The 26,924-nt window shown below is 37.7% G+C and overlaps 1 protein-coding gene across 14 annotated transcripts in view; it reads right to left on the bottom strand.

Annotated features, from left to right (window-relative positions):
* PTPRT (protein tyrosine phosphatase receptor type T) overlaps positions 1-26,924 on the bottom strand; it is a 1,347,533-nt gene that overhangs the window by 633,149 nt on the left and 687,460 nt on the right. For all 14 annotated transcript variants that reach the window (XM_007474314.3, XM_007474316.3, XM_007474317.3 and 11 more), the window contains one exon: positions 10,082-10,375. In XM_007474314.3, the coding sequence (XP_007474376.2) occupies positions 10,082-10,375 (294 nt within the window). The remainder of the gene's footprint in view (positions 1-10,081; positions 10,376-26,924) is intronic.

The raw sequence follows: 26,924 nt of genomic DNA, 5'->3' as shown, positions 1-26,924 counted from the left end.
ATCTAATGATATATTAAACTATAGGTTTCATGGGTTTCATGAACCCCCACCTCTGCAAAGGAGTAGGGAAGGTATCTTTTCAAATTTCTTCTTTGGAGCCAAGCTTGATCATTATAATTTCATGAGTTCCATTTCAGTTATTTTGTGGTAGGGTATATTGTATGTATTATGTTTCTGGCCCTATTCACTTCACAGCCTCAATTCCTATACATCTTTCTACTACACACTTTCTACTTTCTCTACAGTCATCATGTTCATTTTTTCTTACAGCACAGCAAAATTCCATTACATTCATATACCATATTTTGTTAAGTTATTCTTCAAACAATAGCTAACTCTATTTGTTTCTACTTCTTTCCTACCAAAAAAGGGGTGCTGGTATAAATATTTTGGGCAGTTAGGATAGAATACTGGACCTGGAATCAGGACAATCTGCATCCAAATCTAGCTCAGACACTTACTAGCTGTGTGACCCTGAGCAAGTCACTTAACCCTATTAGCCTAAGTTTTCTAATCTGTAAAATTAGCTGGAAAAGAAAATGGCAAACCACTCTAGTAACTTTGCCTAGAAAATCCCAAATGAAGTCACAAAAACTAAGATATGACTGAAAAGAATACACATAAATATATGGTATATATGGAGTGTTTTTTTCTTTTAATGATGTCCCTGAACTTGCAGATGAAGCTTTGGGTCATAGGGTACAAGCATTTTATTCTCTTTATTTTCATAATTTCAAATCATTTTCCAGAATTATTGTACCAATTCATAAGTTCACCAAAAATGTATTAATGTGTTTGTCTTTCCACAATCTCTTCAATGTTGACAATTCTCACCTTTTTAATCATCTTTGCTACTTTGCTGGTTGTGAAGTCAAACGTTGGGATTGTTTTGATTTGCATTTCTCTTATGATTCGTGATATAGAACATTCTTTCATGTAGTTATATATTAATACTTTGTAATTCTTCTTTAGAGAATGATTTGTTCATATCCTTTGACCACTTACCTATTGGGGAATGGCTTTTTGTCCCTCATGTTTCTGTTAGTTATTTATATATCTTGGATATCAAACTCCCAGAGATATTTTATATAAAGGTTTTTCTCACTTGACTAATTCATTTCTTATCTCAGATGCATTAATTATGTTTGTATAAGAGATTTTCAATTTCATGCAATCAAAATTATTTATTTTATCTTCTATAATTGCCTCTTTTTCTTGCTTGGTTAATATTAAATCCTTTCCTCATAGCTATGAAAGGCAGCTCTTTTTTTTCTGATATAAACATTTAGAGCATAGAACCATTGTAAATTTATTGTAGAATAAAAATCCTAGTTCTGCTCTTTGAGGCCAAGTAGAACAAATCTAATCCACATGACAGGCCTTTTATTGAAAGCCTATTATATGTCAGGTACACTATGCATGGATTAAAAATGAAGTGGTTTCTGACATTAGGGAGCTATTTAAGGTAACAATCATGCCTCCCTCTCCCTAAGAGTCTTCCTTTCTGTGGGCTTAACATTCCTAGTTTCTTCAACCTAGTTTCTCCTATGGCCTGGTTTCTCCATCCCGGTTACCTTGCTTTGGACCTGTTCTAGTTTGTCAATGTTCCTTTTAAAATATGCACTCAGTATTAAACCTAACATATGTAATTAGGGGAGCTATTAAACTAGAAGGGATGAATGACTGGCCTTGAGATTCAGGAAAACCTAGATTCAGGTTCTGCTTCAGACAGACTAGTGTTGGGGCCTGAAGAAGTAACAGATAAGCTGCCAAGATGTGTGTAGGTAGAGGAGAGAGGGGGGGTGAGAGTAACCATAGATAATTCTCCCCTGGGATGTAATCACCAGTCTGATCAAAAATAACATCTGAGCACAAGCTAGAAGGCCAGTTTAATCAGGGTTATTATATAAGGGATTATCAGAGCAAGTAGAGGTGTAGGATGATAATGGGCTGAAGGTTTCAGTTCAAAATAATAACAAACTTCCCAACCCTTAAAGCTATCCCACGGAAGAACATGCTGCTTGGGAATAATGATGCTTCTGTGCTTGTGACTGAAGATTTTTAGATGGAACCAGGACTGTTTTTTAGAGATTAATCAATTCTTCAATCAACATACAACAGTCTGCAGGGCTGCTAAAAGGTGATAGAAAGCCAGGGAAACCTGGGTTCAAATCTGACCTCACATACTTCCTAACAATGTGATCCTAGGCAAGTCACTTAACCTTATTTGCCTAGCCCTTGTGCTTTCTTCTTAGAGTTGTTACTAAGGCAGAAGATAAAGGTTAAAAAAAAATTTAGTTGGTAACAATAAACAAATGAAACAATAAAAGGAAACAAAAAACTTAAATTATATTGTGGGAGACAACATGTACATTTATCAGTATACATAGAATAAAAGGGCAATTTAAGGACAGAGGGCATTAACTTTAGAAGGGAACAAAAGAGTCTGAGAAAATTGTCTGTCAGTGATTTGCCATGATATGGCATCGACCCACCCCTCTTCTTTCCCTCTAATAATAGGGATTAGTTTTCCTTAAAAGGAGACAAAGTTGTTCTGGAACCTAACTGGCCCATTTCCCTGATGAGGCTTCTTTGCAACCACACTCCCTACCTGGGATAACCTAGTTGGAGCCTTGTTATTGCTCCTTGTTTCTTAAATAGAGGTGAGCTTTCCCAAAAAGGAGATAAACTGTCTTCAGGACCTGACTGGCCCTGGCTTTCCTGATGCTCCATCACTGGAGTCTGAGCCCTCCAATTTAGTGGATTTTTGAAGATCATAGGAATCAGCACCATCCTGATGAGCAAGCACATTTCCATATGTAGACAAGGGAGGTCAGGTCCAGGGATGTTAAAAGTCACCATATCCTTGTTCCAAATTCTTGCTGCATTAGAGCAAACTAAACTCCTTTTGTTAATTCTTCAGTGACTTGTGAGAGTGTCATTTCATCCCAACATTGAACATGAACTTAGAGAATGGTGGCATTAGAACTGCCTTCTGTAACAGACTTCACGTAAAAGGTGTTTCCTGAACTGAATGTTGAAGGAAACAAGCATCTAGACCTCAGAGGTAGGGAAGCAGAGTGCAAAGGAGACAACCAGGGCAAATACGTGATGGTGGAGATGATTGTCTGATGAGGAACATCAAGAAGGCTAGTTTAACGAGACCACTGAATGTGCACAGGGAAATTACGCATAGTAGGGCTTCAAAATATGCTGGAGATACATGTTGAAGGGTTCTGAGCCAAATGGAAAAGTTAATTTGATCCTAGAGTCAATTAGGAATCACTGTAACTTATCAAGTAGACGAGTAACACAGTCAGAATTGCACTTGAAGAAGCATCTCTTTGGCCCCTATGTAGAGCATGTATGTATGGAAATGGGAGAAACTTGAAGCAGGGACTCTAATTAGAAAGCTGTTTCAATAGTCCAGGTAAGAGGCCATAAAAGGACTGTACTAAAGTGATTGCTACATTGTAAAAGGGTGGCTCTATGTAGAAGAAGGTGTGATTTAGATTAGATGACCTCTGAGGGCCTTTCCTTAGGCTTAGATTCTATTATTCTGTGGAAACAGTCCCTAAGCTGTCTTCCGGGTATGAATTTCTGGGATGGGAGTTTCCATAGGGAAGGCCAAGATATAAGTAGGAGGGTCAGCCAGTCAAATCTAAAACCCCCAACAACTCACAAAGTAAATATTAATATTAATAATGGCAACACAGTAAATGTCACTATTTTGTAAACATAAATGCAGATGACATCATATTGATTGCCATTAGCCCAGGAATACTGAAGAGTTGGATAATAAGAGTCAAAATCATTCAAAAGGATTTGGTCAGGGGGCAGCTGGGTAGCTCAGTGTATTGAGAGTCAGGCCCTGAGAAGGGAGATCCTGGGTTCAAATCTGGCCTCTGACACTTCCCAGCTGTGTAACCCTGGGGAAGTCAGTTAGCCCCCATTGCCTACCAAAACACAGTATTGACTCCAAGACCTAAGGTAAGGGTTAAAAAAAAAAAGGATTTGTCCAGCTACCTACAAAAATGTATGTGTGTAGAGATATATTTATATATGTGTATATATGTATGTGTGTATATTTATGAAGAATGACTCTTGTCGAAACTAAGATATACACTTAATTTGAGTGGAAAGTCCATAGAATTTATTGGTTGGTAAATATATCTTATACAGAAATTTCTGATGGAAACTAGGTTGGCTCTATAATTGGAAGGCAACACAGTATGTTGAAAGGAACACTGGGTTTAGATTCAGATATCCCCAAGTTGAAATACCAGCTCAGTCATTTATGACCTCCATTGGGCAAGGATCTCAACCTTCCTGAATTTGTTTCCTCTTCTATAAAATGAATGGATTGGAACAGATGACCTCTAACTTTTCATCTATCTCTAAGCCTAGGAGGAGAAACATGGACTAGATTATTTTGAGTAACTGAATAAATTTTTCAATGATCTCAAGCTGCCTCCAACAGAAAAATTCATCTTTTTAAAACCAATGTTTTCCCAATGTAACTACCAATCATGAAACAGCACAATCTCCAAAGAATCAACATTCCAAAAGAGAATGTAAAGATATGGGTTGCATATAAATCAGTAAAAGCATCTTACTAGTGATTTCTTGGGCATAAGACATAAGATAAAAGATATAATCAATGAAATTATATGATTGGAAAAGGAGATAGGCCAGTCATGTAAATAAGAATAAAGGATAAGTGATGTCTCTGTGCTGCATTGGCACAGACAAAACATTACATCTTCCAAAGAAATCCCCTAATGTATTGTGCACATCTTAAGTTGAGGGATTAATAAGAGGAAATGATTTAAGATAAACATAGCATTGAAAGGTATGGAACTCTACAGATAGTACAAGTACTCACATGCATGAGAACTGTTTCCACTTAAGTATCTAGATAAGAATTAGCATCATGGATTTGGAGGGATTATAGATTCATTTCCAAAATGGAATTCAGAATTATTCTATTTTAACATCTTCATTTTACAGATAAAGAAAGTCTCAGAGAGGTTAAGTAATTTGCCCAAAGTCACACAGTGATTAAGTGAAAAAAAGTATTTATATTCAAAGCTTCTGATTCTAAATTATGTTGGAATCATAGAAATATGTCATTGATTTTGGTGATAAAGGTCTGGACTAATAATATGGGAATAAGATTAGAGGACGGGGGATGTATATATAAATGTTTACTCCACAGGAAAGATTTACAGGAAAAATTCTGGATAATAGTGATTTGAGAATGAGAAGTCAAAGATGATTCTAGGCTTTGAGGCTTGGATGATAAGACTAATGGTAGCACCATCAGAGAAAGGGAAATTGGGGAGAATTCCACATTTCATTTTAAACCCCCTGATTTTAAGTGATAGCAAGTGATCCAACTGGAAATGAAGGGGAAAATATAGAGCTAAGAGGCTTCGCAGATGCAAATTTTAATGTCATGGATTACAAAAATACCAGTTAAAACTTTTGGAGCAGAAAAAAAGCTCAGAATAAGAATTAAAAAACAAACAAACAAACATAAAAACAGAAGGATTAAAGATCAAAAGACTAAAGACCTGGGGACTGCCTCTTGTTAGGGTGCATGAAGACTAAAAGGAACCCCAAAAGAAAGAAGAAAAAGTGAAGGCAGTCAGACAGGAAAGAGAAGAGAATGCTTCAAGAAAGACAAAGTTACTATGGCAACCTCAGCCTCTGATTTCTATCCAGCTACTCACTCATTCTATTCATTCCATAAACTTGCTTTAGGTGTTTGAAGTGTTCAGAACCCTACCCTCTATCCTAGTCAGAAATATTATCTTAATTGATCATTCAATAAATATGTTTTAAATTTATCCTAAGCATTGTGCTAGGCACTAAGAAAATGAAGAATGATAATGCTCTCACTTTCAAGTAGCTTACACTCTAAAAGGGGACAAGTATGTGTATAAATATATAATGCACATGCAGAGAATTGGTCAAAAATAACCACAAAGTAGTCAAGTACAAGATAATTTTGGAGGGAAGGCATTAGCAGTTGAGGAGGTGAGGGCAGGTTTCCCATAGAAGGGGGTGCTTGAATTATATTTTGAAGAAAAAAAGAAATTCTCTGGGGTAAAGGTGAGTAAGAAGGGAAGAGATTCCAGGGAGTTGGAATGGCCGGTAAAAAGACATGGAAATCAGAAATGCAGTGTCATTTAAGGATCAAGAAGCCAACATCAGAAGAGAATAATGTACAATGAGGCTAGAAACAGGTTGGAACTATCCCTTGGAGCTTACCATCTAGTGAGGGATGGGATACAACACCCACAAGATGGACAGTGCTAGACAGTGGAGCACACTAGGGCTTAAGGAAAAGGTAGCATCTATCTCTTTTTTTCTTTCCCTGAGAAGTGGCAAAATGACTTAGCTTTTTAAATCCCTCCACTGGCTTCCTCTGTTTCTCTGTCAAGATTAAACTGATCCTGGTTTTTTCTCATGTAAATTGCTTCATCTCCCTGGAAGCTTCAACATGTCACTCTTCTTTCTGCAGTGTCTGGCTACTGACTCTTCCTGGGAATGGGCCTTTTGCTTCTCCTCCCTTCTCTTTCTCCATAGAACGCCTTTCTACTGCTCTGCTTCCTAACATTGATTTCTTCATGATGGACATTATCTCAACCATTCAACTCGATGTTTTACTCCTGTCTGGTCTTTTGTTCCAAATTCCTATGGGCAGAAATGACACCTTGGGCATTTCAAGCTTTTAAATGTTCTACTAAGTGAAATATTGGGTGCACTTTGTGTGTAATTATTAATAAAGAAAGCATCACACAACCACAGCCTAACCCCCCCCCCAAAACAATATCCCTTAAGGGATATTGGCTGTGAAAGCCTTTTAAAGATTAATTATAATGGAAAGAGTATCCTTGTACTATCAGCTTCATGTGGGGAAGCGATTATCTTCTGGGTGGCCCATTTTATAAAATATGGTCCATTCAGGAATGTAACCATTACTTACTTAAAATACCAGCATTTTTGAAAATGTAATGCCACATACAGCATCCTAACTAATTACATTCATAGTGAGAGCCACAAAATTGTGCTTGTAACATGTAAAAGCCATTCTCTAGGTTTGGGCAACATTTTGCAAGAGACTGTAAATTTTTATTGAGATGATCATCCTGCAATTGAATTTCAAAATGTATTATATGATCATCAGCAAATAAGTCCATGGGGACGGCTAAAGTACCTGGAACAGCATTTGTAAAGATCAAAAACCCTAGAAGCCCTCAGATTTACCCTGTGGACAAAGAGAAGCTGCAGCAGCAGAAGCCAATCAATTACTTTTATGGACGCAAAGTGTATTACAAAGCTGGGGTAAGAGATTAGCCAGTTTAATAACATATCTTTATGTCCTTTTTAAAGCAAGAGGTTTCATAATCAGGTTTCAATGAGGAATTTGATCAAAAGCCTTTCTGCAAACCTAAGAAAAGGGCATTTCCATTCATTGTGTTAGTTCCTTCACCTCCTAAAGAATGATTCCCCAAAGGATATTCACATTAAGGCTGGGATGCTCAAGAGAGAGGGATGGGAATAGTCTGGGCATCAAAAATGGGAGGGGCCATTGCCAGGTTCATCATTTACAGGCACAATGAACCACTCTTATTCCACTCAGTTCCATTCAAGAATCATCCTCTAAATGCCTACTCTGTGCAGGGCTCTGGGGACACAAACATGAATAAGATATCTCTGCCACTGAAGAGCTAACTATTTAATAAAAATATGAGATCTCTACTAAGCTTGAGAATGAACTTTAAAATTGAGAAGGGATGGGGCCACAATGACCATACCAACACTTTTGGTTTGAAAGTGGTTTGGGATTAACTGGTCCAATCTCTTGTTGTTATAGAAAAGGAAATTGAGACCTACTGTGGTGGGGAAATGATATGTTTTCAATCATGGAGCTAGTTAGTGTCAGAGTAAGACTCAGATCCCACATTTCTCACCTCCCAGTTTGGGGCACTTTCTAGGAAAGTATGGGTTCTTAATCTTGTTTTTGTGATGGACCTGTTTGGCACTCTGGTGAAATCTAATGGATTCCTTGTCAGAATAATGATTTTCCATGAATAAAATAAAACATAAAGGATTACAAAGAAAATAAATTTTATATATATACAGCTATCAGAATGTTAAAAAAAGTTCACAAATCTTAGATTAAAGACCCTTCCTCTGTAGTATTCTACCTTTTCTAAAAGGAAGCAAAGTCAACCTTTACTTATGCTGATAGTGGACAGATACAATAGATTTTATTTTTAAAAGGCTTTCCCAGCTAACATCTCTTTCAATGATGCTTCTGAAATATAGAATTCTATATTTTTCCTTCTCTGTCTTCCTCCTTCCTCTTTTCATTCCACTGCAGAACCATAAATATGCCTAGAGCTAGAAGAAACATTCAAGGCAATTTAGATTAACCTCTTCATTTTACAGATGAGGAATCTGGCTCAGGGTGTTTAAATGACTTTCCCCAGGTCACAGAAGTGAAATAGCTGTTGGTCAGCTTTAGGGAAGTGGGATGAATCAGGAGTAGCCCTGCCAGCAAAGGAGTGTGTCTCACAACCAAAACAAAGGGGAGTACTTAAGTGGAAGAGCTTGATGATGAAGGCAGCAAAGTATAAGCTGACCAGAAGACCACTCCCAGGAGAATTACTTCCTTTAAAGCTTCTAAGGAAGAACAAGACAGGAATAGCTACAACCAGGAGAAGTAAACTCTCTCTGTAGTCTACAGCAAGAGAAGCTAGGGCCAATGAGGGGAAGGGGGATGGGAGAGATTTTATGAGCTGGAATCATGGTTGCTATACCAATGCTGACTGTAGAGAATGCATGGGATTCAGCTAATCAAAGTATTCGGACACCTTTACTGCCCAAACCCCTTGAATTTTTCCACATATCCAACAATAACTTTGAGCTACCACAACTACCATCACTCTTGGCAAAAACATTCATATGCCCCAGGAGGCAGCCATGGTTCTAAACAATGCCTGTCCCCCTCAGCTGCAGCCACATCTTCAGGGAACCCCAACCCTATCCAGATGTAAGAATGCTGCCAGAGCTAGAGAATCTAGACTCACTTATACTCCACTAATTTATGGTCTGTACCCTCCCTAGCTTCACTAGGGAGGAATTTGCCAAGCCAGACTTTTATATAATATAATGAGCTATATCCAAGTTATTGCCCCTGAAAGCACTGGTGGCTAGGCCTTCCTTCTTCTTGGTGGTGTAAATTTGTGTGTTGCATTCAAGAACAAACCTCAGGGTGCCAAGTCAGGGATAGGGTTGAAGGAGTAATGTGTATCATCTTTTGTGTCTCCAGAAAAGTTAAAATTTGTAGTGGGAGCTCTTCTGGTCTAAGGGATTCTCCATGGTAGCAGGAGAGGTTTAGGAGAATAGCTGGAGCTGGTCAGGTATATAGTGGTAAGGGCTAGGAATGAGAACTCACTGAAGGCGAGCCTGAATAGACTCCTATTTGAGTATATAACTCTGAGATTTTACCTATAATTATTATTATGGTGAACTTCCAAGGAAGAGATAAGACCCCTTGTATATAGTTACTTAGTTTCTACCACCACCAAATAAGTTTATATAATTCAACAAGGGCATATACTTGGTAGGACCTTTTTTGTGGTGTTTTGGAAAAACCAAGAGCAGTCAGAATGGTATTTACAGCAATACACACAAAAGGGTTTGTGAAAGAAAGTAAGAATCCATAGTGTGTAGGTTGCAGGGCTGCTCCATTCATTCCACAATAACTTCATGCCTGTAAGTTTAACAAAGTGTCTGTGGAGCCCCAGGCAAGCCTCCTCTAAACACCTGCCCAGTGATTACACGCTCTCTGAGCAGGAAAACTAGGCAAGAGCTGGGAAATACGCCTGAACCAGAAGGTGACTTGAAAGCACAGGCTGAGCCTTTTCTGTCACTATCAAGCATGGGAAACATGACTTGGCAAACATTAAAGGATTATGCCATCACAGAATGCCAAGAGGGGAACAGAACCTGAATGCCTGCCAGTCCCCAAGGCAATCAATCAATTCTCAGTGGAGCTCCCTACCTGCACATTTGGTCCTGGTGGTCAGCGGGGGTCCCGGGGGCCCTGTCCCACCTTCACCTGGCCGGGTGAGCAGCACTCGGATTTCATATTCCACATCAGGATCCAGGTGCCATAGCTTGTAGTTGGGGGAATCGACGATGTGTGTCTCAGCCCAGTTGCCTGTGGTTGTACGGTACTCCACTTCCTTCAAGATGATGGGACCATCTCCAATTATGGAATTGGCATTTGGTTTAATCCACAGATAGGTGGCCCCAACTGCAAGTAACTCAGGAGGAGCAATGGGAGTGGGAGGTTCTGAGGGGGAAATGTAAAAATAAACAAGTAAACAAGATGTTAGGGAAAAATTAATTAAATCCAAAATTAAAATAAGATTAAACCCCAAATCATCAATTCAGGACTAAGGCATGCAGAATAGAATGATGGAATCTCAGAGCTAGAAAGGACCAATCATCTACTCAAACCCAACCTCAATCACAAATTACCTTTATAATGTTGACAATAGATATTACAGCTCAAATTTGGATACCTCCAGTGATGAGGAGCCAATGAATTCACAAGGCAACCCAATTTTAAATGAAAACATGATATATCCTTTCCAATCCTCATTCTTTCTATAGAAAAACACTTTAATATTATTATTAAATTGTTTATATTTATATATTATTGTTTATAGTTTTTAATCTGCCTCTCTCTCTCTCTCTCTCTCTCTCTCTCTCTCTCTCTCTCTCTCTCTCTCTCTCTCTCTCTCTCTCTCTCTCTTAATTTCTCTATCGATTCATTTATGGAGACTGGGTCATCCTTGCTTATTTCCTGGCTAGAAGTACAGCCACCACTCATAGGCCCAATACTACTGTTGATCTGCACAGAAACTTTGACCTGCTCCATTACAACCTAAACCAGTTGACTTATTTCTTAGGCAGTCTCCTTCCTGGTGGCTCAGCCTATTGGTGCCAGACTTGGTGAGAATACACAGTCACATTTCATTCCTACTGTGGCTCATAAATCCAGAGTTGAGGTCACCCACAAGCATCAGTCTCTCTCAGTAATAAGTATTACAGCTGTATACCACCATGCCTGGCTATTTAGAATTTTTAAAACAACCTGATACATTATTATAGGCACAAAACCTGGTTATATTTCCCCTTAATGCTGGTGAGGAGTAAACATTTTACAGAGGAAAAATCATTCAAATTGGAGGCAAAGGACCCAAGTTCAAATTTTGCCTCTTTTTCTTGCTTATCTGACTTTAACTCTGGCAAATCATTTCTCTGATTGTCTGTTTCTAAATGAGGAGGTTGGTCTAAATAGACTCATATTCCTTAAAACTCTAGCCCTATGATCCTTTGGTTTAGAATGCCTCTTTTATTGATTAGAAAAGGTCACTATTTACTCACTGACCTGAAAGAAACAACCTTAGCTTTGATTAATGTTGTAGATTTATAAACTCCTCCACTAAAATCTTTATTATGGCATGAAAGTAGTAAGGGGCTTTTGAAAGGTATACCATTTGGGGGTAAACTCAAGTAAGTCAGACCAAGTTCAAGTATGTCCAGGTCATGGATTGGTGCAGGTAGAAAATCTGCCACACCTGAGCTACATTCCCAGTATCCTTTCAAGTTATGTCCTCATTCATGTATGGAAGCTTGGGAGATAAATTTGGCTGAGACCCACGCTGTAGAGCTCTTTTTTGGGTAGCTTGTGCTTTTGGTAAAGTGCTGCAGGTGTGAGTCTCTGGCTCTCTTTGCTCTGCTCACTTGACTGTAAAAACCCTTTTTCTTTTCCTTCTCTTTTGATTATTATTAAAATCCTACAGTTTTTAGCAACCACAAAGCAATTTCAGAACTAGAGGAATCATATTTATTCTCCTGCCATGGTTATCCCTCTCCTCTCTTCCTTTTCCCTTCTCCCTCCAGGAAACCCTTCAAAGCTTTCTCAGGCTCAATGCCTACACCTGCCCACCAGGAGAGCTGGATAGTCGGGTCTCTCCCTCACAGAGGCTGTTCCTCCTAACTCTTTCTGCTGTTATTGTTGCTTGCTATTGCTGCTACTAGTAAGCTTTAAACACTGCCTCAAATACCAGCCCAATGGAAGGGGATCCCTTTTCCCTTTTCAGAGAGGGTACAGGTCCTCTTTCCTAAGTCCTTTTCCAAAACACACCACCTAGCTTCCTATACTCCCTCTTAGCTAAAAAAACCTCTTCCCACTCCAGCTAAGAGGAGTCTTCACCCCTAAAACCAGTCCATAATCCTTGACTTAAACCTCCTTACCCCTGCTATTAGAGGCTAGTATTGAGCACTCAGTTTTGTCTTTTAATTGAACTGCTAATAATGAATGTTACTCTACAAGAAACCTTTTTGAGTTTCCTTCAATTGGGAACATTGAAGTTTTCAGAATACCTCCTTCTCCTTTTGTTGTTAGGACATTTTCTTTATCAATTCTTAAATATTAAGGTACAAAAGATTATGATGTACAAAATGCAAGTTAAAATGCAGACACATTCAATTTCAACTGGACAATTTTAAACATTCTTTAAATAGTCCAATGGAAAATGAAGATTCCATACAATTCCAAACTTATTCCTGAACTACCGAGAGAGGAAAATTCTATTTCTCTTGAAATAGAGACAGAAAGACCCCTTTCCTATGTCTCAGATGGAAAACCTCTCTTATATTGAGCAACTCCTGGCTAAAACTCCCTCCCCTGCTTCTTCTCCTGATGTCCCATCCTACCCTGTCCCTTCTCCCACCCCACAACCAACCCCAGCTCCAAAAAAACCTTGTTCTACCATACCGGTTCCTACCTGTACTACCTTAGTACCCACACAGACACCTCCTATAAAACCACAACCATTGACCTATTCCTATTAATTTATTTTCCCCTTAATGGAATTGCCCACATTAGTATCAAATGGGGATGTCTTAACATTAAGACAACATAGACCAGGGGTCCCCAAACTTTTTACACAGGGGGCCAGTTCACTGTCCCTCAAACCACTGGAGGACCAAACCTAACATTAACCTTAACCCTAAATTTGTGCAGCTTACACAGTGCAGAACCTCCTCCCCCAGATTGCTACTCAACATGCTGAAATCTTCCATTATGCAGCCACATAATCCTTTGTGTGGCACCTAATTCTCAAAACAAGGCACAATGCAAAGAAGTATGTCACCAGAAGTAGTACTGTACATGAGTGACTCCATGCTTTGCAGAGCTACTGCATACAGTGCTCCTCTCACTGATCACCAATGAAAAAGGTTCCCTTTCAGGAAATATGGTGGGGGCTGGATACATGACTTCAGGGGGCCAAATGTGGCCCACAGGCTATAGTTTGGGGACCCCTGACATAGACCTTTCACACCCTAGGATTTAAATGAATTTAAATGAGATGTTCCAAGTTACAAAGATGAACCTATCCTGATAACAAAAAAACGATGGCCAATTATATTCTTTTATTTCGATCCTTCTTATAAGGAGGTTGAAGAATTACTCCATGCCTCTCTGACAGAACTAAGTTGTTGTATTTTCCCTGTGTAAAATTGTATGTACCTTGGTTAATTATACTTAAAATGATCCATTGGGGAGACTGGTCTCCCAAAGGATCATAGGGGAAAATATGCAGGTGGAAATTTTGCCACACCTGAGCTATATTACCAGCATTCTTTTAAGTTCCATCCTCATTTTTTGTATGGAAGCTTGGGAGATAAATTTGTCTGAGACCCACGCTGCAGGGCTCTTTTTTGGGAGCTTGTGCTTTTGGTAAAGTGCTGTAGGTATGAGTCTCTGGTTCTCTTTGCTCTGCTCACTTGACTGAAAGAACCCTTTTCCTTTTCCTTCTCTTTTGATTAGTATTAAAATCCTACAGCTTACATATCTATTTTATAAATAGCAGCCTAGCTAAGTGCAGAGAAGCTCTACACCCGAGAGACAGCCAACAAAGGGTGAATTTTATTGAGTAAAACAACTCATTAAGTCATCTCCTCATGAATAGAAGGATTGGGGTCTACATTGGTTAAGGGAGTATCTATATCGATGAAATCGGGTATATCTGAAGTATTTATGGAATTTTTTATAGAGTTGACAGAGACTTCAGAAGCCATGCAGTTCAACTCCCAGTTTATCAGGACTTTTCTCTATAACATCTTCAACAATTGTTTTTCTAGCCTCTGTTTGCCCTCTAGAGATGGAAAACTCATATCCCAAGCAAAACACTCGACTTTGGGGTAGTTCTAATTGTTTAGAAATGTTTTCCTTACATCAGGCTGACATGATTCTCTGCGCTTCCACCCATTAGTTGATGAGTTTTGTTCTCCAGGACCAAGGAGAAACAGTTTGATCCCTTTTCCACACAAAGATTCTTCAAATACTTGAAGTCTTCTCCTCAAGCCCCAAAGATTCTCTTCTTTAGGTTAAACATACTCTGTTCCTTAAACCAATTCTCAAATGATTTCAAGTTTCCTCAACAGAATGGACCCTCTCCTTTGGGAAATTCTAGCTTCCTAAAACAGGGCACTTAGATCTGAATACTGTACCCCAAGTAGGGTTTGAGGAAAGTGATTAAAACTTCCTATATTCCATAGACTACAGTTCTCTTAATATAACTTAAGATTAAATTATTATTTGGCTACCATATCATTTTATTAACTCATATTGATCTTAGAAAAGGGAAAAACACACCTCAGATGACTTTTACATTGACTGTTATCCATCTATATCTTCTTCCACCCTATACCCATTCAGTTGATTATATTTCTTTGAACCCACATCTAAAACTTTTCATCTATAAAATTTAAAATTTATTTAAATTATTTTACATTTAATCTAACATTTTGTTCAGATAATTAAAAATACCAATTTTCTCATTACTTTGAATCATCTACAAATCTGATAAACATGTCCTTTGGGCTTTTGTGTAAGTCTCTGAACAAAAAGGTTTAGAAGTAGAGGGACAATGTATGCCTTATAGCATTCCACTGGAGTTGATGTTGATCTGCTAATCACTTTGCCTTGAATCTGGTCATTCAAACAGTTACTAAGCCTGTCTAGCTTTACCATAATCCATATTGATTATTACAGGCTGTAAGGCATCTATGGGAACAGAACTCTGTTGAATAGGAACTAGAAGACATTTCCCTGTTTGTTGAAAATAAAATCTTTTGGAATCAAGTCTGGTTATTATTGTTATAGAAGGGGTTTAAAAAGATTAATCCCTTACAAAATCATGGTAGTTATTATATGGTCCTGGGTTATCTTCAAGATGTTTGTAGACTTTTTTATTATCTGTTTCAGACAGATTAGGTAAACTGATAATAATTAGGGTCATGACTTTTTCTTTTATAAACATAAGCCCTCTTCTTTTCCTTTGTCCAGCAACTAGAAATTTTCTCTGTTTCTCATGAGTATCTAAAGGTTGGGATTGTAGCCTGGTTACATCTTTGGCTAATTCTTTATTTGACCACTTAGAAGTAGCTAAGTGGCAGAGCACATGAACAAGTGGACCTGAATTCAGGAAGACCTAAATTTTTGTCTGGCTTCAGAGACTTTACTTGCTGGTAAGGTTGACTAGATAAATCTGTGAGTCATCTCTAAAGAGATGATAGTTAAACTCTTGAGAGGAATGGGAGTGGGAAGGGAGGGTGAGAGGACATCAGAAAAAAAGAAGAGGGTAGAAAACAGAATCTTTGAAAATGGCCACATGTAGGGGCTGAGAAATAAATGAAGATCTAGCAAAGAAGACTTTGGGAAATGGAAAATGTATAAGTATATGATGCAGTCTTTTACTGACACTTTCCCAAGGTTTTCTGTTCTATAATCTCAAGTGACGGTTCTCTTTCCAATATCCGTAAGGGGGGAAAAGTGTTAATATCCCAGCCATATAATACTAACATTCCAATAGATAAAAACAAGTCATTGAATGCCAGAGCTACCAAGGACATTAAAGGTTTTCTCTTGCTTTTACACATGATGCTAAGACTCAGAGAAAGTAAAGTTTTCCCCCAAAGTTACACAAGTTAGAATGCCTAGGATATTTCCAAAATAATAATTTCCTTTTCCTCTTCTTTTGCCTGGCATTCCTCTAGTCATGCATCAGAGGTTTTTCAAGCATTGCTTCATCTGAGCCTTTGAAATGTATAAAGGAAAATACTGGCGGACAGAATTCTTTGCAGGCTCCTAAATTCTTCATTGCCTTCATCCTAACTCCTGTCACAAACTACCTTTGCAGTGTGGACATGATGCATAAGGGATCATGAGTGCTACAGAGCTCAGAACATAGGACTGTGAGCAAAGGCTATCAACTCAGTAGTATAGGTCTGCAGCTTTGTAGGTACTTGAGTTCAGATTAATTCACAGGAGGATTCATGAGCAATCTCATAGGAAACAACAAAGTTTTGTGTCTATAGCTCATCTGCTATCTTTTACTTTGGCCAGAAATGTTCAACAGATAAGAATATTTAGACCTCTGTACATAGGTTGTTATCCAGAGCACTTTGTCCCACATTAAAGGCTTCTTTTTTATTAACTTCATGTGGAACACCCTGGGGCTACGATCTCTAACATTTTTCTCAAGGATAAGACTGTTATAATGAAATATATATATATATATATATATATATATATGTATGTATGTAAAAGTAGGGCAGCTGCTGTGTAGACAGGAAACTGAATTGTTCATCAGAGGACCTCGAGTTGAAGTCATAGGATCCTAGGACCACAGTCTTAGAGCTGCAAGGAACCTTAGAGATTATCATCATTCCCTTGGAAAAGAAACTACTGAGTCATAAAATATCAGAGCTACAATTTTTATAGATTTTCCACATTATTTTACAGAGGAGGAAATTAGAGAGATTATGCAACTTGCCCAAAGTCACTCAGACATTATAAGAACTGGGTTTTGACCCCAGATCCTTTGGCTCAATAAGCAATGTTCTGGTTTCAGATTCTGAACCTGAAATCTTTTAGCGGAATAACTTTCGGCACGTCACTTTCAAGCTATGGAGGTTTCCTCAGATTTAAAATGAGAGGATTAAGGAGCATCTAGATAGCACAATGGACAGAGCACCAGGCCCCAAGCTGGGAAGACCTGGATTCAAATCAGGCCTCAGACACTTCTTAGATATTTGAGCCTGGGTGAGTCACTTAACACCCCTTGCCACTCTTCTTAGAATTGATACTAATACAGAAGGGAAGGGTTTAAAAAAATAAAATGTAAGATTGGACTAACTAAAGAAGACAGTACTGACTCTGGAATGATAAGACCTGAATTCAATTTCAGCTCTGCCATTTACTACTTGTTTGATGTTAGGCAGGTCACCTTAACTTTTTTGGGCTTGTTTATTCATCTGTAGGTTAGATGGTCTCTAAATTCCTTTTTTGCTCTAAATCTTTGATTCTATCATTTCTAAATGTTCTGCTGTCTCTAAATCCTTGAATTATTGAAAAGAAAACATATGGGCCTAGTTTAATTTAATTTAACAATTTAAATTACAAATGTCTAATACTATGACTGTCCAAATATATGCTACAATTATAACATTATTGTAGTGTTTTACAATGTGCAAAGAGATTTCCTACCACAAATTTGATGAATCAGGTAGTTCAAATATTGTTATTTCTATTTTTCAGATAATGAATCTGAGACTCAGTGGTATGAAGTAACTCTTCCCATTCAATTTCTATTGTTTTACAATTGTTGCTATTCTTTCTATTTATATTATGGTAGACAGTGTCTATTGCCCCCTTCACTTTGTTTCTCTTTGAAGCATATTTTAATGAACCCAAATTTCTCCAAAATACCTCATCACTCTAGTTTTCAGTTACCTCCTGCACCTTTCAGAGTTATTAAACTAAGTAGTTAGTTTCTGAGCTAGGATTTGAACCCAGGATTCGTGATTCCATATTCTACTTCCTGAAGTAAAGAAAAAGGCTATGTAAACCATGGTTTTTGCTTGAATCTGCCACAATACAGAAATATGGTTATTTCGCTGAATCTATGATCTCATGGGTTGACACAGATGACACAGTCTTCCTTGACACAGATCATAACTGAGCCATATCATTTTGTTTCTATTCAATTCTTGGCCATGGACTTTCATAAATCCTCCACTGGGTGTTCTACTCAGTGTGTTAGAGGTTTGATGAATCTCCTGGCACTGTGTAGATACAAGTTCAACATATGGGCTCACCATTGGCTATTCCCTACTACTACTCCACAACTATCTGGATTTCTTCTCTAGTCATACAGATCACTTGCAATATCTCTTATACCACTTATCTCATTCAAGTTCTCACTGGTAACATTGCAGACTATTTTCCCTCATAATGAGCTTCCTCTGTTGCCTCTTAGCTTTGATTCTGTGGAGACAGTAACATTCCATGATTCCTAATCTCAGAGGATCACCACAAAAAAGTTATTAAAAGAATGTCTTGTATCATAGGAAAAAGTTCTAAATCCCTCCTGATTAGAGAAATGGGAATCAAAAGAACTCTGAGGTACCACCTCATACCTAGCAGAGGCCAATATGACAGTAAAGGAAAACAATAAATGTTGAAGGGGATGTGGCAAAATTGAGACACTAATGCATTATTGGAGGAGTTGTGAATTGATCCAACCATGCTGGAAGGCAAATAGGACATTATGCCCAAATGGCTTTAAAAAATGCATGTCCTTTTATTCCACAATACCACTAGTAGGTTTGTATTCCCAAAGAGATTTAAAAAAAAATAGAAAGGTTCTGTTTGCACAAAAATGTTTATTGCTCTTTTGTGGTGGCAAAAATTGGAAAAAGAGGGGATGCCCTTTGACTAGGGAATGGCTTAACAAATTGTGGTATATGATGGTGATGGAATACTAATGTGCTCTAAGAAATGAATCAATGGATTTCTATAAGAACTGAAAGGACCTACATGAACTGATGTGGAATGAAATGAACAGAACCAAGAGAAAATTATCCACAATAACTGAAACATTGTAGGACATTCAAATGTAATAACTTTGCTACTAAAAGTTCTTCAATGATCCAGAACAGTTCTGAGGGGCTTATGAGAAAGAATTCTATTCACATCTGTTGGAGTAGAAATTCAGAAAAAATGTGATTTATCATTTGTTTAGATGGATATATGATTTGGAGTTTTGTTTTTAAAAGACTGCTTTATTACAAAACTGAATAATATAGAAATAGATTTTGAGTGAAAATATAAGTATAACCCAGTAAAATTTCTTGTCAGCTCAGGGAGGAGAGGAGGAAGAGGAAAGAAAGATAACACAAAATATGGAATTGTGGGGAAAATTTTTTTAATTTTTATTATTTATTTATAAATTTAATTAATTGATTTAGAATATTTTTACATGGTTCCATGATTCATGTTCTTTTCCTTCCCTTCCCCTCCCCCACATAGCCAACAAGTAATTCCACTGGGTTTTACATGTATCATTGATCAAGACCCAGTTCCTTATTATAAATATTTGCATTAGGGTGATAGTTTAGAGTCTACATCCCCAATCATATCCCCATTGACCCATGTGATCAAGCAGTTGTTTTTCTTCTGTGTTTTTACTTCCACAGTTCTTTCTCTGGATGTGAATAACATTCCTTCTCATAAGTTCCTTGGAATTGTTCTGGGTTATTGCATTTCTGCTAGTAGAGAAGTCCATTACAATCGATTGTGCCACAGTGTATCAGTCTCATGAAAAAAAAATTTTTTAATTAAAATAAAATTTTAAAAAAGAATGGCTTGTGCTTTAGGTTATAGATTCCTAGAAAAGACCTTGCAAGCTATTAAGTTCAATGTCCTCTTATTATGAAAGAGGAAACTGAGTCACAGAGAAGGTAGTATACTGGAGAAGTTTGGGTTCATCAAAAATATGGCAGTATACATAATGATTACTATCATAATATAAAAGGAAAGAACAGTAGCAACAAATAATTTCATAACAACAAATAACAAATAAAAAAACTGAATGTTTTAAATTATGATGCTATGATATTAAGTCATCTAGTCAAATTTGTAATCAAAGGGAAATCCTCTTTTCAATATCTCTAACCAATGGCCATTGAATATATAGGGAAAGGAATCCATACTACAACACAGAGAAATTAGGACACTTCTAATTATTGGAAAGTTTTTGTCCTATCAATCCAAAATCAACTACCATTCAGCACTCCTAGTTCTACACTCTGAGACCAAGGAAAACAAGTCTAAAGAAAAAAAATCTTACCAAGTGACAGCTCTTAAATGCTTGATGAGTAAAGAGTCCAAATACAACATGAAGCACTCAACCACAGCCTGGCACACTGTGGTCTGGCAGGTGCTGAATTTTTGCTCTATGACTCAGCTGACTGTAGGCTGCACATGACTCCCATCAGGGCTGGGAATAGGGAGGTGTGATTACAACAGTAAGCGATTTCTCAAAAATTACAGTGTTGTGGAATGGACAGGGAGAGTTTCTCTCAGTGGACTGCAGATGGTAAAATGAGTCCCATTAGACTGGTGATAGAGGATTTGGATTCTACAAACATCAGAAAAAGGAAGAAACAAAAAACCCTGCTACTTATCAGTCAAGTTTGGCTCAAATTCGGCTGAACAGCTGTATAGCTAAAGGATTCAAAGGAAAGGTTAGGGAGAGGAAGGAAAGGGAGGCAAAAGTATTTGAGCAAAGGAGGTAAATACTCAGGTGACCCAGCATTGTCACAAAATTAGTGGGAAAATGTTGCGGCTAAGTAACACCAAAATAGACTTTTCGTTTGGCCAATTCTACAACTAATTCCCCAATTTATTAAAAGATAAAAGTTTGTATACATATTGAGAAATGCACACAATCACACTCTCAAACTCATTCACAAAATGGCAACCATGTAGAAATTTGCTGCCTAATTAACAAACTGGAAAGGATGCTGAATTTGGAGTCAGATTCAGGTTTAAGGTCTAGCTCAGTCACTTATTAGTTATATGGTACTGGGCAAGTTTTTTTTTCCCTCTGAAATTTAATTTCTTCATCTATAATGGAGGAAGGGGAATTTAGATTATATTATTATGGTGTAGTGGATAGAGAACCAATCTCAAGATCAGTAAAACATATGGTTAAGTCCTGCCTATGACATAAACTGTCTATGTGATCCTGGACTAGTTACTTAACCTTTCAATAGTCTAGGCATTTCTTTAAGACTAAGTTGATTTGACCCATGCCTAGAGACAGGAGGTCCTGGGTTCAAATCTGACCCCAGACACTTCCTAGCTATGTGATCCTGGGCAAATCACTTAATCTCCATTATCTAGCCTTTACTACTATTCTACCTTGAAACCAATATTCACTGTTGATTCTTAGAGAGAAGGTAAAAGTTTGTTTTTTTTAAAAGACTAAATTGAGGGGCATCTAGGTAGCTTAATGGATAGAAAGCCATGCCTGGAGACAGGAGGTCCTTGGCTCAAATCTGCTCTCAGATACTTCCTTACTATGTGATCCTGGTTAAGTTATTTAATCACAATTACCTAGCCCTCACTGGTCTCCTGCCTTAGAACCAATACTTAGTATCGATTCTAAGACAAAAGGTAAGGCTTAAAAAATGATGAATTTGAAGAGAAGGTGTCAGTCTACATTGATAGAGGAAATCCTCTATACCAATAAAATTACAAACTGAGTCTCTATACCAATACCTATCTTATCAATCAATAAGTATTTGTTAAACAATAACTACATACTAGGCTATGTTGATATAAAAATAAAAATGAAAGTCTTTTGAACTCAAGTAGTTCGTATTCTATAGGGAAAAACAACAGGTACAAATATATTTTAAAATATAAAAATACATAAAAGATAATTTCATGGGTGAGGGAGTAACACAAGCATCTGGAGTGGGGTGGGAGGTTCAGAAAAGGACTGAGCTTTGAAGAAAGTTGGAGACTCTAAGAAAGGAAGGTGAAGAGAGCATTTTTAAAACATGGGCAACAACCAGTTCAGTTAATAAAGATGGGAAATGAGTGTCATTAATGAGGGGTAAGAAGACAGTTTGACTAGAAGGAAGAATTCATGAAAGGTAGAAATGCTGTAGGCAATACAGAATCAATAATTCTTGCCAACTGAATGGATATGTTGAGTGAGGAATAAAGGCAAGAGGAAGAAGGAGAAATATCAAAGAGAAGGAGAAAATCCCAGTACCTTAAAGCACATCCATAGTTGGGGATAGATATAAATGATGATCCAGTAAAGGAGAGTGAGTGGAAATGGTCTCATCCATGCTAAGAAAACCAGAGACAAAAAAATCCATAAACAGAAAGTATATGGAAGGAGATGGCAGACAACAGCATCAAATGTTACAGAGAAGGGAAAGAAGGAAAGGAACTGAGAAAAGGAGACTGGACTTAGCACTTAAGAACTTACTGATAACTTCAGAAAGAATAATATCAATTGAGTTATGGAGTCAGAAGTTTCCAAGAGTTGAACAGAGGAGTAGTAAAAACAACCAGGGTCTACATTACCTAGGAATCTTGCCATGAAATTGAGGAGAGATATGGACTCTAGTTTGTGCAAATGACAAGATGAAGTGGAATTTATTTTTTACTGGTTGATTAGTTTTAAGAAATAGGGAGGCCTAAATATGTTTGTAGGAAGAAAGGAAAGAGTAAGTAAAATGGGAAAGGTAAAAGACTAAGAGGAGAGGTGATGATCATGGAGACACTGTATATAGGAGATAATGAAATCAAGGGTAAATGTGGGAAGAAGGGCTTATTTCCACATAGACTGCAGTAAAGGAGAAGAGAATGGGAGAGGATGTCAGGGGGTTTCAGGCATAGAAAAGAGGGAGGAAGGGATTTTATAGGCAGTAACCTCTATTTTCTTGGTAAAGAAAGAGAAGTCCTCTGCTACAATCTTTTAGATAATCTCTAATGTCACTGCTACATGGGCTACTTGGCAGGCTAGCTTTTTGAGAAAAGTGATGAATTTGAAGCCATCGGAGCTGGGTTTGAAGGTAGGTAGAAATTTTCAGTTAAGAACTACCCAACTGCTGTGCTAGTAAGAAAATTAGATTTAGAATCAGATCTGGGTTCAAATGCTGACTCTATCATTTACTTCCTGTGTGACATTGGGCAAGTTAGTTCATTTCCATGAGTTTTAGTCACCTCATCTGCAAAATAATAAAGTTTAGCCTCCAAAGTCCCTTCTAGGTCCAAATCTTTGTTTCCTAACTCCATTGTGTTTATAAAACTCCAATTCTGGGACTGCAGAGAAAAGTTTAATTTTAAGTATTTATTGTGGAGTAAATTTTTTCTTCTTTCTTTGAGAATCATGATATTTAGAGCTTGAAGGGATCTTAGAGATTTTTTTTTATTCAATCATCATTTTAGAGATAAGGAAAATGAGGTTCAGAAAGGCAAGCATTTTGCTTAAGACCCTGCATATGTAATATGTAACTGAACCAGGATTTCAGCCTATGCTTTCTGATTTTAAATCCATCTGTTTCCACTATAACTATCTCTCTAGTTCTTCTATTCCCCTAATTACTCTCCACTTCTGTTATTTATTCTTCAATCTATGGAGCATTTATCAAGTACCCAGTCCTGTGCTGGGCTTTGAGCATTTAAAGGAGAGTAAGGTATAATTGAGTGGCTAGGTGGCCCAGTATAAAGGGCACTAGGCCTAGAGATATTCCCTGAGTTAAAATCTGGCCTCAGATACTTACTAGCTGTGCGACTCTGGACAGGTCATTTAGCCCTATTTGTCTCAGTTTCCTCATCTGCAAAATGAGCCAGAGAAGAAAATGGCAAACTCCTCCAGCAAGGAGTTTTCCACCAAGGAAAACCCCAAATAGGATCACAGAGAGTTGGACATGAAAAAAATGACTAAAAAACCAACAGATATAATCCTTGTTCCTGACATGCTTATACTCTAGTATGGAAAAAAAAAAAGTTGTGGTATATAGGATCAAGTTTCATACTTAGTATGAGGAAGATTTGCATTCAAATACTGGAATGTACAAGTTCCCCCCTCCTCCCCACCCCAGCTAGTCACCAAGACTATAAATTGCCAATTTAAATAGCTTCAGGGAGTTTCTAGAAGACTTTTTCACTAATGGGGACACTAGTCCAGACCCCTTGCCCAACCCCTAACAAAGAAAACTAAACAATTTCATTGTTTAAAAAGTAAAAGTATTTCATAAACATTTGTTGTTTTGCTCAACAAGTATTTGGGTTGAATTGTTCGGGTGTGTTGTTTTATAAACGTTTTTCCTTAGCTTCACTGGGGTGTAGCAGGAAAAACCTATATAAGAGGTCTCTCTGTCTTTGGGCAGGCCCAGTTCTCAGATGGACCAGACTTTGCATGTCCTCATGCCATCACTGTCGTCATTTACTAGGACTGGCAAATACCAAGATTTCAGTCCCCTCCCTCCATTCACAGCAAAGGTGGGTACATTAATCTGTCACTAGCACTTACTCAGCATGATCACAAGGAAAGGGAGAATAGCCCTGGCCTTCGAGAAGCTTGGCGTCTAGTTAGCTTGTCGACAGGCAATTCAGAACTTTACCCACTGCATCTAAATGAGTGCAAGTTTATGGGCTTGTTGCAATCAAGAAGAGAATTGCTGAGATGACAGAGGGTAAATGAGCCATCTTTACAGGAGCAAAGGAGATTGGAGCTGCTGAGATTTAGTTTCAATATCTGAGTGGTGAACTGACCCCTTAATGTAATTCTTCATCCTCAGGCAGCAATCTCCCAACTGATTCTGCCTTTCTTTGTCCTGCTGTGAGCACTTGTAACAGTTTGACTTCCCAGATATTCCAACAGAGAGAAAAAATGCTTCAAATCGCTGAATCGAGAGCTTTTTGAGTCCCTCGTACGTGGGTACAGTGCCTTTTCCTTCATTCTAGATCAAAATCAAATCTTGGGAGAAAATGTGAGATACAACCCTGACCCCTGATTTTCCAGCAGGCTTCAAGTTGCCCACTCTATCAACGTCTATAGAGAGTAAGTTCCTTGAGGGCAGAGCCCGTGTAATTTCTGTCTCTGAATTTTGGCATCTTAAATTGTGCCTGGCACATTTAAAACACTAAATAAGGCTTGGGGATTGCACGAATAACAAAATCCATCTCCATTTTTTATCTCTGCCAAGTGAAGACTCTCTACTCCAACCAAGCTGCTGCCTCTTGTCTTCTCTGTTCCATGGCTTCCTGATTTTGACTCTCTATATGCCAACAGAGTAGCAGAAAGTACATTGGACTAGGAATTGCAAGTCTCGGGATTTTACTTCTGGTTCTGTCACTAATTAACTTTGTGCCCCTGGGAAAATCATTCTCTGGGTCTCAGTTTAGTTTTCTTTAAATATTTGTACTATATACTTCTAATGGCTCTAGTGAGGATCACTGAGACAGTGGATATAAGTTGCTGATGTTTTTAAATCCTTACCTTCTGTCTAAGAATGGATACTAAGATTTGTTCCAAGGCAGAAGAAAAGAATGGTAAGGGCTAAGCAATTGGAATTAAGTCCCACAGCTAGAAAGTGGCTGAGGCTATATTTTAACCCAAGACCTCCTATATCCAGGCTTGGCTCTTTATCCACTGAACCACCTAGCTGCCATCATTGTTTTATAACTATAAAATATCACAGACATGTGTGAGCAATATTTCCATTTGTGTCTTCCTTAGATGATAATGTCAAGATGACTTGGGTTTTAAAAATTATTGTGAGTGGAACACAAGGTTTTAGGAATTCTACCAACATGCTTGGAGGCACCTAGGTGGCACAGTGGATAGAGCACTGAGTATGGAGTCAGGAAGCCTCATCACCCTGTTTGTAAAATGAGCGAGAGAAGGAAACGGCAAACCACTCCAGTATCTTTGCCAAGAAAACCCCAAATGAGGTAGAGAAGAGTCGAACACAACTGAGTAACAAACCAAGGTACTTAGTGCACAGAGCATGCAAAGGACTATGAGTCTGTCATTCAAAGATAGCTAAAGTGCTCACCTTCAGAAATATTGGTCATGTGATAGTATATATTTTTAGCCACAAAGTAGAGTAATGAATTCATAAATTAGGGAAATACTGAAGCATCTTTCTTCTTGACCAATCCTTATCTAGCCATACCTTCAAAACCTGGCACAAAATTCTCCTATGTCTCTCTTTATTCTATCCCACTTCTTTATTCATTTCACTGCTTTGTAAATAATGCAGTACAAGGGGATTCTACAGTCATGACATAGGCCTGGATGTAGCAAAACATCTCTTCTGTTTTCCTTTTGGCATAAAATAGAGATGTGGACTAGATGAGTGCATCCTTAAGAGAATTCAAAACTGGCTAAATGGCTGGACCCAAAATAAGTCATTAATAGATAGGTGTCAACCCAAAAAGAGGTATCCACAGGATCTGTGCCTGGCCCTTGGCTGTTACATTTTTTTTTAAGAATTAATGGCTTGTATAAAAGCAAAGATGGCATATTTATCAAATTTGCAGATGATATAAAGACAGAAGGCATAGCCAATATATTAGATGACAGAGTTTTAAAAAAAATTTGACAGGCCAGAAATATTAGCCAACTCTATTAAAATAAAATTTGATTAATGTAATAAGGTCTTAAATTTGGATTAAAAAAACAATTGCATTTGTATATGACTTCAGATAAATGGCTAAATAGCACCTGTTAATAAAAGATCCAGTGGGGCAGCAATTAACTTCAAGTTTAATGTAAGTCAATATACAATATATTAAACAAAAAAAGTATTAAATTCTGAAAGATTTAATAAGAACTTGCTATTTACTAGGCACAGTAAAGCCACTGGTGTTACAAATAAGGAAGAAAAAAACACAATGCATTCCCTTTATATTATTAGCATTATGCTGAAAAGTAATAATACAT

This window comes from Monodelphis domestica, chromosome 1 (assembly GCF_027887165.1).
Source record: "Monodelphis domestica isolate mMonDom1 chromosome 1, mMonDom1.pri, whole genome shotgun sequence".
Classification (NCBI taxonomy): domain Eukaryota; kingdom Metazoa; phylum Chordata; class Mammalia; order Didelphimorphia; family Didelphidae; genus Monodelphis; species Monodelphis domestica.
This window is presented reverse-complemented; position numbering and strand designations above follow the sequence as displayed.